The 16124-nt window shown below is 45.7% G+C and overlaps 1 protein-coding gene across 4 annotated transcripts in view; it reads left to right on the top strand.

Moving 5' to 3' along the window:
* SMARCD3 (SWI/SNF related, matrix associated, actin dependent regulator of chromatin, subfamily d, member 3) overlaps positions 1-16124 on the top strand; it is a 212371-nt gene that overhangs the window by 92151 nt on the left and 104096 nt on the right. For 3 of the 4 annotated variants that reach the window (XM_033932758.1, XM_033932759.1, XM_033932755.1), the window contains exon 2: positions 9049-9230. In XM_033932758.1, the coding sequence (XP_033788649.1) occupies positions 9049-9230 (182 nt within the window). Of the gene's footprint in view, positions 1-5462; positions 5548-9048; positions 9231-16124 lie in introns of those variants that run through there. The other variant, XM_033932756.1, reaches the window with a different exon arrangement.

Raw genomic sequence — 16124 nt, 5'->3', positions numbered from 1 at the left:
CCAACCCCTGTGGTGGAGCCAGTGCAAGTTGGGAGTTTTTCCCCTGTGAACATGAGTGTGGGAACCCCGGGGCAGGACCCTGTGGGAGAAGCCCAAGTAAATCTGGCAGTGATATCCCTTCAAGCTGCTCTTGAGACCACAAGCGGTGATGCTGGATTCGATCTGGACTGCAATAGAAAACCTCCATGCGGTATGTACTAACTTTGTTTCTATTACATTAAATACTTCAACTAAAATATCTCATTTGGAAACTTCTATTCAACAACAAAAATCTGAGCTTGCTAATCTGGAAAAATCAGCGACAGAAACTAAAGAATTAGTAGATAAAGCATTATTAATGAGGAAAATTGAGACTTAGAAAACCAACAAAAAAGTTTGAACTTAAGAATGTTAAATTTTCCAATTGCAAAATTTATGACGACTCATGAACTTTTTAAGAATTTTCTAATAACAGTCTTGAAAGTTCCGGACTCTAACTTACCCCAATTCAAATAATTTATTACCTAAAAAAGAATTTCAAAGAAACAACTGGAGGGGAAAAGGCAGAGTTGGATGTATCGGCACTGTTAGAATCTCCTGAAACAGAAGCATCGGGTCGGGCTACTTTGTTAGTTACTCTTGTTTTCTTACAAGCCAAAGAAATGTTGTTAAAATTATACTTCAAAAAGAAACAACTCTCCTATTTAGGAGAAAAGATATCCTGTATATATTTCCTGACGTTTCCAGATGGACACAATCTCGGAAAAAAGAGTTCAGAATTGGTTTCTTTGGGGGTGGTTTTCCAATTGAGGTATCCCTTAGTTTAAGTGGAAACAACCTGCCCAATTGGGGTTTTTCTTGGAAGGAAAAGGGGTATCTGTGGTGAATTAGAATGAACCAGTATAATGTTGATTGTATAACTAGGAATGATGTTTGTTGCTCGTTTTGGTTTTGATATTATGTTGTAATTTCCCAAGGGGTTATTCCTTAAACTTTCTCTCCATAGGTGGACTATGTTAGAATAATTTTTCTTTTTTAAATTGTATTGAATTGATTGATGAATAATTTCAGCATTTCTTGCACAGTGGTGTATGTTTAAATGAAAATGATAAATAAATAATAAAAAATAACATTTTTTAATTAATTAATTAATATGTTTACGTATTTATATATCGCACAATCCAGTGTCCTTAATGGTTTACAAATGAAGCATCCACAAAAATTCTCTGATACAAACATATAACAAAAGGCTCATCAAAAAGAAAAAAATCATATTGTCTCCCCATTACATTTTTTTTCTCAAATGTTAAAACGCCTTAACGACTTCCGGTGACGTCATCTTCTTGAATGGCGGGTTAGAGCCGGAGCTCTGATCCCAGCACGCAAGTTCCCCTGGTTCGGAACGTGTACGAAGCGGCGGCGAGCTGGGCACACGGTTGGCAGAGTGTGAGAAGCAGCGTGGATCAACTCTATGCCGTCCAAAAAGAAAGGAGATGAGGGGAGACCGCATGAGAAGGCGCTGGAGAAAAGCGGCCTACGCCATCCGCGCGGAGCCTCGAGCACGTCCCAGCGTGAGTCCGGGGAAGAGTCGGAGAGAGGGGCCTTTCCGAGATTGCGGCACATGGACTCCTCCTCAGCGGCAGTGACCAAGGCAGACCTTCAGCAATGGGTCTGCGATATTAAGCAGGAGGTTGCTGGAGTAAAAGGGAAAATTAGAGACGCAGTGAAAGAGACCAAGAGAGAGATAGCAGACCTCATGGGGAGAGTTGAGGAGACGGAATGGGAAATGGGGGAGCAGGAGGAGGTGGGACAAGATCTGAGTGGGGCGTTTGAGGCGGCCCAAAAGGACAACCGGGTGGAGGATCTGAAAAACCGGTCCACATCCGAGGTGTGCCTGAATCGGCGAATTATACAGATGCGGTGAAGGTGGTGCAGGAGATCTATCGGCTGAAGAAGGTAGAGAGCCCATTGTGGTCTTGAAAGTGGACTGGGCCCAAGCGAGATTTTTTTTTTTTTTTTTTAAATTCAATTTTCTATACCGTTCTCCCAGGGGAGCTCAGAAGGTTTACATGCATTTATTTAGGTACTCAAGCAGGGACATTATTGCATGTCTTCACAATTATGCTGACAAGGAGCGGATGGTGCGCAAGGCCAGGGATCTGGGCACGTTTGAGTGGAAGTCGCATAAGGTGGAGGTGTTTCAGGACCTTTCTGCCATTATCTTGCAACGCAGAAGAGAGTTTCGCCCGATAGTGATTGTTCTGAAGCAGAAAAACCTTAGATACCGCTGGCTGTTCCCCTTTGGGCTCCTTCTTACTATCAATGGAACACATAAGAAAGTGACCACTGTAGCGGAGGCAGGAAAATTGCTACGGAAGGAAGGGATCCTTACTGGAGAGGTCCTGACTCCTGGCCGGCAAGGGGCACAGCAGTCGGAGAAATTTCGCTGGAGAGAGAGTGGGGCCATGTCGCGGAAACCAGGTTTTGGTGGTCGAGATGTGGAGGAGCCTTCTGGGAGCGGCAGAGCAGGACCACCCACTTGATGAGCTGGCAAGTGCGCAAAGGCAGATCCTGATTGGCTGATTTTGGACAGTTCGGGACTTTACATGCCTTGAATAGTCTGTTTTGCTTGTTGAAATGTGTGTGGGGTTGGATGTGAGGGGACTCTGTTAACAGGGGTGAGTGAATGGGGGTGCCTAGGGGAGAGTGATTAGGGATTGACGCTTGATGGGGGGCGGGGAAGGGAGGGGGACGGATGAGGGGTTCATGAGATGGGATGGGGGTCACCCGGAGTCATGGGAGGGCTGAGGAGCAGGTGGATGTGGGAAGGGATGGGAGGGGGGTGGGGATAGGGGGGTGGGGAGGTGACAGCATGGGCTTTTGGGCCTGGAGTGGGGGGAGGGGGAAGTGGGGTGAATGGTGTGGGGTAGGGGTCCTGGGTCTTGGGACCTGATTTTTTGAGAGTTTTAACGTTAAGGGCCTCAATATGCCCCGTAAACGCCAGCTATTGTTAAAGGAGTTGAAGAGGCTGTGCATTGATATCTGCTTTGTTCAGGAAACTCATTTTGTGCGATCAGGGGAAAAGTTGGTACAGTACAGAGAATATCCGGGGAGGGTCTGGGCCTCCAATAGGAAAGAGCGGAAGAAGGCAGGGGTGGGTATTTTGTTTGCTAAACATCTTAAAATAGTGCCCGAACGGGAATGGAGGGATGACGGGGGGGCGATGGTTGGGCCAGATAAATGGGGAAGTAGTCACTTTGGTGAATCTGTATGCCCCGAATTCTAAACAGGGTTCCTTTTTCGATGAGGTATTGGCCAGGGTACTGCAAGTCAAGAAGGGTTTGGTGCTTGTGGGAGGGGGCTTTAACCTTCCTTGGAATATCCGTGGCTTTGTTCCTTCTGGATCAAACCTCCTCCTGCTGCTGTAATTTCCACAGAGTCCTCTTCAGAGATTACCCAAACCGGGATCTCCATTTCCAGGCTCCCTGCTGTTGTATCGTCTGCCTCTGGGGATAGGACCGCCCCTTCCTTCGGGGTTTCCTCGCCCCTGGGAGAACTGGCTGATTGTGGTGGAGGAGGCGGTGCTCTAATCTCCAGGCTGAGAATGGTATCAGGCCCAAGAGAAATCCCGCCAGTGTCGCCCGCACCCGGGATCCTCAGCGGGCTAACATCCGGAGTCGTAGACGCAGCTCCCTGCATCCTCCGAAGCAAATCTTCGATGTTGCCGGGAGTCATAAGAACATAAGCATCGCCTCTGCTGAGTCAGACCACAGGTCTATCGTGCCCAGCAGTCCGCTCCCGTGGCGGCCCTCCAGGTCAATGACCTGTAAGTTATCTATTACTCTAAAGCAGGGGTGCCCACACTTTTTGGGCTTGCGAGCTACTTTTAAAATGACCAAGTCAAAATGATCTACCAACAATAAAAAAATTTTAAAACCCCCACAAAGCACACTGAAAGGCAGAGAAAATGTTAATTATCATTCATATTCCGGGTTTTTTTCAAAGAGGTCAAGGCAGATGACTCTATGCAATGTCATCTCAATAACAACCATACAAAAATAGACAAATATAGCCCCTCCCTTTTTACTAAACCACATAGCATTTTTTAGCGCAGGGAGTTGCGCTGAATGCCCCACGCTGCTCTCGACGCTCATAGGCTCCCTGCGCTAAAAACCGCTATTGTGGTTTAGTAAAAGGGAGCCATAGTGCAAAATATAGACAGCAGATATAAATTCTCAAAACAGACACATTTTGATCACTAAATTGAAAATAAAATCATTTTTCCTACTTTTGTTTGATGATTTCATGAGTCTCTGGTTGCACTTTCTTCTTCTGACTTCTTCTCACTTCACTCTGGCTGCACTTCTTCTGACATCTTCTGATTTCAGCCCACTCCTTCTTTCAGCCTCCTATATGCTTTCTCTTTTCCATACCTCATTCTCTCCCCCAACTTTTTCTTTCTTTCTCCCTGCCTCCTGTTCTTTCTTTCTCTCTCTCTCTCCATGCCCACTTTCTTTCTGTCTCCCTGCTTGCCCCCTTTGTTTCTTTCTCCCTGCCCTCCCCCAAGCCACTAGGTTTGCCGTCGCCACCGAGGAACAGGCCTCCAAGCCACCTCCCCCCAAGCTCTGCATGCAGAAGCCTTGCACTGACCAGCATTCTGCTCCCCTTCAATTCTTACATCGGAGAGGAAGTTCCGGGCCAGCCAGGCAGCGATTGGCTGGCCCAGAAATTCCTCTCCGATGTAAGAATTGATGTCGGGGAGAGGAATGCTGGTCAGCGTTAGGCTTCTGCAGGCCCAAATCTCTGGATCCCCAGGGCCGAGGAAAAGAAAAGAAAAAAAGCCAGTCTTCCATGAGAGCCGTTCCAGTCTCTTTTTAGCAGGACACTCAACTTCACATTTTCAGGCTCAAGACGTCGGAGCAGCAGCAGCAGCTCCGGCATTTTTGGGCAGAGCACCTCCTGCTCCCGACCGCCTTTCTCCAGTCTGGCTTGTCAATTCCGCCAGGGGCAGCCGGCGCTCAGCTCTCAAGGGTCGTGACTTCCCTAGACCTCCCTCCCGCCTTCTCCCGAAGGAAGTGACTTCATCCCCCAGTCGGAAGACGCAGTCGGGCAGGAAGGGCGCAGCAAGAATGAGTGTGCGTGGGGAACCTTGGGGAGATTCCGGTGGGGAACCTTGGGGAGATTCCGGTGGGGAACCTTGGGGAGATTCCGGTGGGGAACCTTGGGGAGATTCCGGTGGGGAACCTTGGGGAGATTCCGGTGGGGAACCTTGGGGAGAGGAAGGCTGATCGGCCGGCCGATTGGAACGGCAACACGAGATCGACTGGCGTTGCCTTCCCGGTCGATCGCGATCGACGTGTTGGGCACCCCTGCTCTAAAGCATTTTGTACTGTTTAGTACCCCTCTATTTGTACCCTTCAATCCCCTTTTTCTTCAGTCCCATTTTGAAACCCAAAAGCGTACTCTGTCGAGCCTCCCGAGCGCCGCAAGGCACCAGCAATGCTCCGGCATCGCGTCCAGGCAAAAGCAAAATTAAGCTGGAAACAGCTGTCACCAGCAATAAATCAGGTAACCAGAGAGCTCTAGTCAGATGCGTGTTACCTGATCGTATAGGCAGCAGCCATCTTGGATCCTCCCCCTAAACTTCTCTCTTTTATTCATGCCGTTATTAATAACTCTGTTACACCACCACAGAGCCCCGTGTATTGTAATATCTCTACAGTAGCTTAAGTATGTAGCACCTTTGCAGAGGCTCATGTAGACCCCTCTGAATTGAAGCTGGTACCTTGGGAACTATAGGCTTCTTTTTTCTCTCCCTTGGGAAACTTCCACCCAGGGTTCAGTTTGAATCAGGAGCTTTTTCCTTCCTATTGACTGTTTCTTCCTATTGTGTTATGAAAGATCTACTACTATCAATTATTTTTATAGCACTACCAGGCGTGCACAGAGTCACAAAGAGTAAGAAAACAGTCCCTGCTCCAAAGAGCTTACAATCTAAACAGACAAGCAGGATGTCATGGTTAATCAGCGGGCTGGGTTGGAGAGCAGAGGAGTAGGGTTAAGGATTGAAAGCTATATCAAAAAGTGGTGTTTTCAGATCTGAAGAGATAAACGCAATCCAATTGAAGGAGGTAGTTAGTAAGTTTGCAATGGCAAACAAAGGTGAAAATGTTGTAATGCCTCTCATATGAAGTTAGGACTCGTCAGCTTGCAGAAGAGACAAGTGAGAGAAGATAGACGCAGGGAATAGTCTCCCAGTGGAGGTGGTGGAAACACAGACTGGGACGTGGACAGGCAGAGGAGGAGATAGTGGATGCTCTGGGTGGGCCATTTGGCCTTAGTGCTCTTGAGCAAGTGGTAAAAGCAGTTGAAAAAGAGAGACTTTCTGTGAGCATATGAATAATGAAAAATATTATTTGGCAAAGGACCGAGCACAGTAGAGCTCTGGATTATTCCTAGTTGACTTTAAATCACTATTCAGTTGAATGCAAATCAAATACGAATATTCAGCACAGTATGCAGTCTTATGTTTTAATATTATTGGTGTGGGTGTTAATCAAGTTTATTAAAACATTTTTATACCGCTCAATCAAACTTCTAAGCGGTGTACTAATGACTGACTGACATAAGTAGACAAGTAATACACAACATATAAACGAATGGGAACAAGAGGAAAAAGGGAGGAACTACAATCATTCAAGTAAAGTGAACATAAAAGGTGAGATACAATAGGAAGGGGATTTAAACAATGGATGAATTTGTTCTCAAGTAATTTTTATTTATTTATTCAATTTTCGATACTGTTCTCCCAGGGGAGCTCAGCTGAGGCTGTACCTTTAACCACTGCGCCACTCTAGAAATCAAAATGTAGCAGACAATGAAGTCATTGTGACATCACTGATGAAGTTGGCTCTTATTGGTGGAATGAGGCATTATGATGTCACAATACCAGCTCTGGTTATGAGAGACTGAATCTTTTCCACTATTTATTTATTCAATCTTCGATACTGTTCTCCCAGGGGAACTCAGCTGAGGCTGTACCTTTAACCACTGCGCCACTCTAGAAATCAAAATGTAGCAGACAATGAAGTCATTGTGACATCACTGATGAAGTTGGCTCTTATTGGTGGAATGAGGCATTATGATGTCACAATACCAGCTCTGGTTATGAGAGACTGAATCTTTTCACACTATTTATTTGTTCAATTTTCTATACTGTTCTCCTAGGGGAGCTCAGAACAGTTTAGTATCCTTGGGTGGAGGTCCGGATGGCATCCACCCAAGGGTACTAAAAGAACTGAGAAACGAAATAGCGGAAACACTTCGCCAGATATGTAATCTATCCTTGAAAACTGGGGAGATTCCAGAGGACTGGAAAATAGCAAATGTCACGCCCATCTTTAAGAAGGGATCAAGGGGGACCCGGGAAACTACAGGCCGGTGAGCTTGACCTCGGTCCTGGGAAAGATGATGGAAGCACTGGTTAAGGACACAATCTGCGAACACATAGAAAAAAATGGACAACTGAAGGCGAGACAGCATGGCTTCTGCAAGGGTAGGTCGTGCCTCACGAACTTACTGTACTTCTAAAAGGGAATAAACAGCCAGATGGATAAAGGGGAAGCCATAGACATCATTTACCTTGACTTCCAAAAAGCCTTCGACAAGGTACCCCACGAAAGGCTGCTTAAGAAGCTGTGGAATCACGGGGTGCAAGGGGATGTCCACTGATGGATCAGACCCTGGCTAGCAGGCAGGAAACAGAGTCGGAGTAAAAGGCCATTACTCAGACTGGCAATGGGTCACGAGCGGAGTTCCACAGGGATCGGTGTTGGGACCGCTCCTGTTCAATATATTTATCAACGACCTGGAGACGGGGACGAATTGTGAGGTCATTAAATTTTCTGATGACACCAAACTCTGTAGCAGGGTCAAAACCACGGAAGACTGTGAAGACCTGCAAAGGGACCTGACGAGACTGGAGGAGTGGGCAAAAAAGTTGCAAATGAGTTTTAACGTAGAGAAATGCAAGGTCATGCATGTAGGGAAAAAGAACCCGATGTTCAGCTACAAAATGGGGGGATCATTGCTAGGGGTAAACAACCTTGAAAGAGACCTGGGGGTATCACAACAAGAACAAAGGAAGTCATCATGCCACTGTATCGCGCAATGGTGCGCCCACACCTGGAGTACTGTGTCCAGTACTGGTCGCCGTACCTCAAGAAAGACATGGCAGTACTAGAGGGGGTCCAGAGAAGAGCGACTAAACTGATAAGAGGTATGGAAAATTTTTCATACGCTGACAGGTTGAAAATGCTGGGGCTATTCTCCCTGGAGAAGAGGAGACTTAGAGGAGACATGATAGAAACCTTCAAAATCCTGAAGGGCATAGAGAAAGTGGATAAGGACAGATTCTTCAAACTGTGGAGAACCAAAAGCACTAGGGGTCACTCTGAGCAATTGAAAGGGGACAGGTTTAGAACAAATGCTAGGAAGTTCTTTTTTACCCAGAGGGTGGTAGACACATGGAACGCGCTTCCAGAGGTTGTGATAGGCCAGAGCACAGTACAGGGGTTCAAGGAAGGTTTAGATAGGTTCCTAAAGGATAAAGGGATTGAGGGGTACAGATAGAAGCAGAAGTAGGTTATAAGAATGCTCAGGAACCACTTCACAGGTCATGGAATTGATGGGCCGCCGCGGGAGCGGACTGCTGGGCAGGATGGACCTCTGGTCTGACCCAGTGGTGGCAACTTCTTATGTTCTTACATGAATTTATTCAGGTACTTGAGCATTTTTCCCTGTCTGTCCTGGGGGGCTCACAATCTGTCTAATGTACCTGGGGCAATGGGGGATGAAGTGACTTGCCTAGGGTCAAAAGGAGCACCTCAGGGTGCTGAGGCTGTAGCTTTAACCACTGCGCTACACTCTCCCCCTTTTGTTTCTGTATGTGGCTTTATGTCTATTATGATGTATTAAACTACAATGTTTTCTTCTTGTTAGCTTCGAGGTCTCTCTCTAATTTTTCCTAGGAACCCTTCTAAACCATGTTACTTTCTTATGTATCTCTAGCGTCCTGGAATGCCATCAGGAGCTCGAATGCCTCACCAGGGAGCACCGATGGGTCCTCCAGGTCCACCTTTTGCCGGAAGCCCCTCTGTTCGTCCTGGCTTACCACAGACTGTCATGGAACCTTCCAGAAAACGAGCAGCCACCCAACAGGGCCAACAATCTTCCCAGAGCCGATCCCGCAGGTGAGAGTAATGGTTAGGAGGAGAGGGACACTGGATGTTGCCAGAGCCAGTGGGGGGGGGGGGGGGGGGGGGGGGGGGGGGGGGGGGGGGGAGATCTGACACTGTCCAAACCAGAGCCACAGATGAGAGAATGATGGGAACGGGGGGATTGGACAGTGTCCAGAGTGAATCAGTCTCTTTGCCTGGCTGATGGTTCTGCTTATCTGGTTAGAAGCTCCTGCGTGAAGGGTAATTTATAACAGGGCTCCAACGCCTCCAGAAAGGCACCTGAGGGTATGTGGTTGGAGCCTTTTCTCACAGGAACACAGACACTTAGAATACAGGCCTCAGCACTTGTGCAAGCATTAGTACCTGCCTTACCTTTAGTAGGATCACCCCATGTCCCACTCCTCTTTAATGCACGGAGGCTCTGCTCCCATGGCTTTCTGCAGCTGATTTTCAAGTTTATCAAGTTTATCAAGTTTATTAACACAATTTGATTGATCGCCTATTAAAATCACTAAGCGATGTACATAACAAAAAATATATCAAGTGAAAAGGGGTTGACATTTTAACAAAAGAACATTTAACTTGAACAAACATACAGTGGGAAGGAAAAGATAAAAGTTACAATTTTTGTTTGGGGTAGAATAAGGAAATAACAATAGGTAAGGGGAGTAATAACCTCAGCAATATTAAATTTATTATACTTTAAACATTAAAAGCATCTCTGAATAAATAAGATTTTAAAAGTTTTTTAAATATTAAAATATCTTTTTCGTTACGAATGTATTGGGGAAGGGCGTTCCACCATAGGGGACCAGTCACCGAAAAAATGTCGGCCCTTCTTGTACCAATGATTTTTAGGGAAGGTACTGAAAGAAGATTCTGGTTGGAAGAGCGAAGTGAACGTTGTGTATTATAAGGTATCAAGAGTCTGGAAATGAATTGAGGTTCGCCGCATGCTAAAGTTCAACCATTTGTCAAGATTCACTAGGGCCCTGGAAGCATAGAAACATGAGGGCAGATAAAGGCCAAATGGCCCATCCAGTCTGCCCATCTGCAGCATCCACTATCTCCTCCTCTCCCTATTGGCTAAGGCTCTTTATACCTGCATTGTGAGGTAACAGAGCATTATTGTTATAAGCTAAGGCTCTTAACACTATCATTGTGAGGTCACAGAAACAGAGAAACGTGACGGCAGCTAAAGCTAACCCATCCACAGCATCCACTATTGCCTCCTCCCTCTATGGGCTAAGACTCTTAACATTTGCATTGCACCCTGCCAATGCCTAAGTAATTGAAAAATGCAGTCAGAAACAACAGTGTTGAAGCCCCTACTGACACCTAAATAAAAGGCAGCTGAAATAGCTGCTGGAATCGCTGTGAAACGTCAAAGTAGGTGTGGCCAACGCCAGAAGTGGCATTAGGTGGGCTAAAGCGGCTACCCCCCCCTAAAGCCACGATTCACTATAAGACAGGCAGCTAAAATGTAGGCACCCTGGAAAACCCTGGCTTACATTTCAGCTGTCTATCTTTGCTGCTAGACAGCAGTAGCCAATCCCGGGATGCACCGGGGAGGGACCCAAGGCCCTGATTGGCCCAGGCGTCTAAGGCCCCTCCCATAGGAGGGGCTTTAGGTGCCTAGGCCAACCAGAGTCTTAGGCCTCCTTCCCAATACTTTCTGGGATGCACTGGGAGTGGCCTAAGACTCCAATTGGCCAGATCCCTAAGGCCCCTCCCATGGAATGCACCAGGAAGAGGAAGGCCTGCTATTCTGAAGAGGCGGGCCTGCCGGCCAGAGGGATTGGGCATTCCTCCGACCAACCTTCAAGAAAAAGTACATAGGTGGGTTTCAGAGGGGGATGCAGTATTTGGGTGGTACCAGCAGGAGGACTTGGGCATCCCTCCTACCGGGGATGTTGCGTGGGGTGCCGGCAGGAGGGATTTGCCATCCCTCCTGTCTGGGATTGTTGTGGGGGGTGCCAGTAGGAAGGAGTTGGGCATCCATTATGTCCTCTTCTCCCTAAGCAATCCTAAGTGCCTGTCCTACACTTTCTTTTTTTTTTATGTACTTTATTAACAGTGTCAGAATGCATAAAAAAACACTGCATACAGTCAAGGCTCTTTGAGCCGGCAACAACACAAGAACAGTGATAACAATGCATTTAGCAGTGAATAATGGAACCATATCATAGTACAAAAAAAGAGTGATACAGAAGACATTCCACAACCGGAAGGATATTGATAGGGTTCATAAGCATTTCTCCACCTTTTTCTTTTTCTCCCAAAGATGCAAAGTAACAATTCTCCATACTGTACACACACCCACTGATACCAGACTGATCAACTAACACCCCCCCCCCCAAATGCCCAAGGTACAGGAGTGGGATAGGAAAGAGCAAAAAAGAAAAACGCTAGAAGAGACACAATCACAGGAGGAAAGGTAAGAGACAGACACAAGGCTGTGGGACGTGGCATGACGGATCTGCTCCAGAGTTCAGCCATCTATAGAATTGGTTCCAAGGTTTTTTGAAAAACAGGTCATACCAAGTATTTAGTCCTCTTTATGGATGAACCCATGTGGTGTCCCACAGGGTTCACCACAAATAGTTTACAGGTTAAATTCTGTATTTACGCCAATGATCTAACAATACTTATTCCTCTAACATCTTTTATGACAGAAGTAAAAAATGAGATATCGTTTATCCAGGCACAAATAGAGCAATGGACTACTAAATTCAAACTGAAGCTCAATCCAGAAAAAACAAAATTTTTCTGGCTAGTGCCAATGATAAAATCACTGAAAATAGACTTTATCTAAATGGTCAAAATTATTCTATAGCTACTAAGATAAAAATATTAGGTGTGTTGCAGCGGATTAGAGAGGATGGCTCCATTTTGGGTCTCCCGGTGGGTCGGGAAGAGGTCTGTTTGGCATTTGCAGACAATATTTTATTGCTGCTGACTCAACCTCAACGGTCCTTTCAGAGGGTTCTGCAATTAGTGAGAACTCATGGGGAGTGTCAGGCTTTGAACTAAATTTAGAAAAATCTGAGGCCTTGCCTATCTGTGGGAATGCTTATGAGGATTGGTTTTCCCCATTTCCTCTAAGGAAAGTGGTGCACAGACTCGAGTATTTGGGGATTTATATTACTAGTGACCTAAGAAAAGCTTATGTGGAGAATTTTACTATACTATTGGGAAAGTCACAGGACTTTTTGGCACTTTGGACCAAATTTCCTTTGACTTTGAGGGATAGAATTGCATTGTTTAAAATGGTTTTATTTCCTAAATGGATTTATGTAATGCAAACTTTTCCTATGTAGGTGACCAATAGGGATCTCGGTCTCTATCAAAAAGTCTTGAGAAAATTTCTTTGGAACAATAAGAAACCCCAAATAACTCTTGCGCAGCTCTCCTTGCCAGTGGGGCAAGGTGGCCTGGCTTTGCCGTATTTGCGAAGATATAACATAGATTGTCTCCTTCGACACTTGGTTGATTGGATAAAGAATACTCAGCACTACATGCCAGTGACTTTGGAACAACAGTTGATGGCACCAACGAACTTGTTATACTATCTTCATGCAAAAAGACCTCACCGGATCTTTCCTACTCGCTCTCATCCTCTATTGAAATCTAGGAAACATAGAAGATGACGGCAGATAAGGGCCATAGCCCATCAGATCTGCCCACTCTACTGACCCACCCCCAAGTCTACTATCCTAGGGATCCCACTCCTGGTGACAGGTTCCCTTGGTTTAACCCTCTAAGGGATCCCACATGGGCATCCCATTTGCTCTTAAATTCTTGCACGCTGTTTGCCTCGATCACCTGCACCGGGAGCTCGTTCCAAGGATCAACCACTTTCTCGGTGAAGAAATATTTCCTGGTGTCGCCATGAAATTTCCCGCCTCTGAGTTTGAGCGGATGCCCTCTTGTGGCTGAGGGTCCTTTGAGAAAGAGAATCTCTTCTTCCATCTCGATACGGCCGGTAATATACTTAAACATCTCAATCACGTCTCCTCTCTCCCTACGTTCCTTGAGTGAGTACAGCCGAAAATTTTTCAGCCTTTCCTCGTACGATAGATCCTTGAGCCCCGAGACCATCCTGGTGGCCATCCATTGCACCGACTCTACTCTCAGCACATCTTTTCGGTAGTGTGGCCTCCAGAATTGCACACAGTATTCCAAATGAGGTCTCACCATGGTTCTGTACAATGGCATTATGACTTCAGGCTTCTGGCTGACGAAACTCCTGCGGATGCAACCTAACAACTGTCTTGCCTTAGATGAAGCCTTCTCCACATGATCAGCAGTTTCCATGTCTGCACTGATGATCACTCCCAAGTCTCGTTCTGTTGAAGTTCTAGCTAAGGTCTCACCATTCAAGGTGTAAGTTCTGCACGGATTTCTGCTGTCGAGGTGCATGATCTTGCATTTCTTAGCGTTGAAGCCCAGCTGCCAGGGCGAGGACCAAAGCTCCAACAAATGTATGTCCTGTGTCATACTATTGGGTGAATTGTCGTCTCTCAATATATAGCATAGTTTGGCGTCGTCAGCGAATAACGTTATCTTACCTTGAAGCCCCTGAGTTAGGTCCCCTATGAATATGTTGAAAAGGAGCAGGCCCAAAACTGAGCCCTGCGGTACTCCACTGGTCACCTCCGATGTTTTAGAGAGGGTACCGTTAACTACCACCCTCTGAAGTCTGCCACTCAGCCAGTCATTGACCCATGTAGTTAGTGTTTCTTCCAGCCCCATTAATTTCATCTTGCTCAATAGCCTGCGATGCGGGACACTATCAAAAGCTTTGCTGAAGTCTAGGTATACGACGTCCACGGATTCTCCCAAGTCTAGCTGTTTTGTTACCCAGTCAAAGAAGCTGATGAGATTGGATTGGCAGAATCTACCCTTGGTGAATCCGTGTTGACTGGGATCCTGTAGATTCTCCTCATCCAAGATTGTGTCTAATTTACGTTTGATTAGTGTTTCCATGAGTTTGCGTACTATTGATGTGAGACTCACCGGTCTGTAGTTTGCTGCCTCTGCCCTGCAACCCTTTTTGTGCAGTGGAACGACGTTAGCTGTTTTCCAGTCTATGGGGACTCTCCCCGAACTTAGGGAGAGATTGAAGAGTCCTGATAGCGGTTCTGCCAGGACATCACGCAGCTCACTGAGCACCCTGGGGTGTAGATTGTCCGGTCCCATGGCTTTATTCACCTTGAGTCTTGCCAGTTCGTAGTAGATGTCGCCAGGTATGAACTCGAAATTCTGAAATGGGTCTTCCACGCTGGGCCTTGCCTGCAACTGCGGACCGTGCCCCGGTGAGACAGTGTTGGCAATGGTTGTGCAAATGTATGCATTTGCCTTTTACATCCACTATTTTACTACCCTTATGGGGGAATCGAGATTTGGACCCGGACACATCCAAGTTATATCTGCTTCGCTGGGCTGACCAGAGTGTCTGTTATGTGCGGGATGTGATAAATGAGCATGGACTTCCTCTTTCTTTTCAAGATCTTCAAGCTCGAGGTGTTTTGCTGGCCAGAGATTGGTTGTCTTATGGCCAAGTTTCTCATTATCTTCATTCCCTGGACTCCAACACTTAAATGAAGATATGGCGGATATAGTCTGGGAAACTTTGACTTTATCTAGACAACCTAGGACCAGCCTTTCCTTTCACCAAGTTAGTTTGGGCAGCTTTAGTGTGCCCTGGGACTATGATGCTGTGGCAGTTGTGTGGAACCAAGATTTTGCCCCTTTAGAGCAGATAACTGGTGCTGGTTTACGTCTTCTAATGAAACGTCTCCCACGACTGTCTCATTCAATTGTTTTGCAGGAACAACAATACAAGTTTTTATTTCGGCTCTATATATCCCCTTATAAGGCATACCTGGCAGGATTTGCTTCTCACGCCTGTTGTCCAAAGTGCCAGTCTACACCAGCTGTTTTTTTCCATATGTTCTGGTCCTGTGACCGAGTGCAAACCTTTTGGTCCTTTGTCTGTCTTTATTTGCAAACAATATTACGGCACAGACTTCCTCTATAGGCAGATATGCTTTTTTCACAATTTTCTTCTTTGGGACTGTCTAGGGGTCATTCTCAACTGTTACAAAAAGCTTCCCTGTTGGCTAGGAAATGTGTTCTTTTATTTTAACCTACTGTTACCATATGGAGAAATGAGATGTTTCTTTTGTTAAAATATGAATATCTGGATGTTAAACATGGTGGTCCTGGGTGTTGGAGGAGATTTTGGCTATTTGAGTGCCAGTTTGGGACAATTTATCCCATAGAGCCCGAAGTGCTCTCCTGAACTTTTGACACCGGAGTGCTGGGGGTGGGGAGTGGGTTGGGAGAGGGTAGGGGGTTAGTTGAGGTCTGTTTTGGAGTCTTTATGGTTTGTGCGCAGAACAACGCGATAGACTTTCTTATCACTTGTTTTCTCTTTGGGCTCTTTTTCTGAATGTTGTGGTTTTGTTTTCTGTTCAACCATTTCTAAATTAAAAAAAAAAAAAAAAAAATATATATATATAGGTGTTATACTAGATCGTTCGTTATCATTTAATGCTCATACCGACATATTGGTTTAAAAATGTTTTTCAATTCTATGGAAGCTTCGCACCATTAAAAAATATTTTGACTCAACGTCTTTTAGGTTACTGATTCAGTCATCAATCCTGTACAGTACATTGGACTACTGTAAAATCGTTTATCTAGGTTCTTATTTTAAAAAAAAAAAAAAACCTTTAGTAGGCTAAGAATAGTACAGAAAACAGCAGTTCGCCTGATTTTTGACCATAAAAAACATGATCACGTAAGCCCTTACTATTTAAAGCTCCACTGGTTACTATTTGAGGCTAGAATTCTGTTCAAATTTGGTTGTATCTGTTTTAAAGTCTTGTTTGGACTGTC

This window comes from Geotrypetes seraphini, chromosome 2 (genome assembly GCF_902459505.1).
Source record: "Geotrypetes seraphini chromosome 2, aGeoSer1.1, whole genome shotgun sequence".
NCBI classification, from domain to species: domain Eukaryota; kingdom Metazoa; phylum Chordata; class Amphibia; order Gymnophiona; family Dermophiidae; genus Geotrypetes; species Geotrypetes seraphini.
This window is presented reverse-complemented; position numbering and strand designations above follow the sequence as displayed.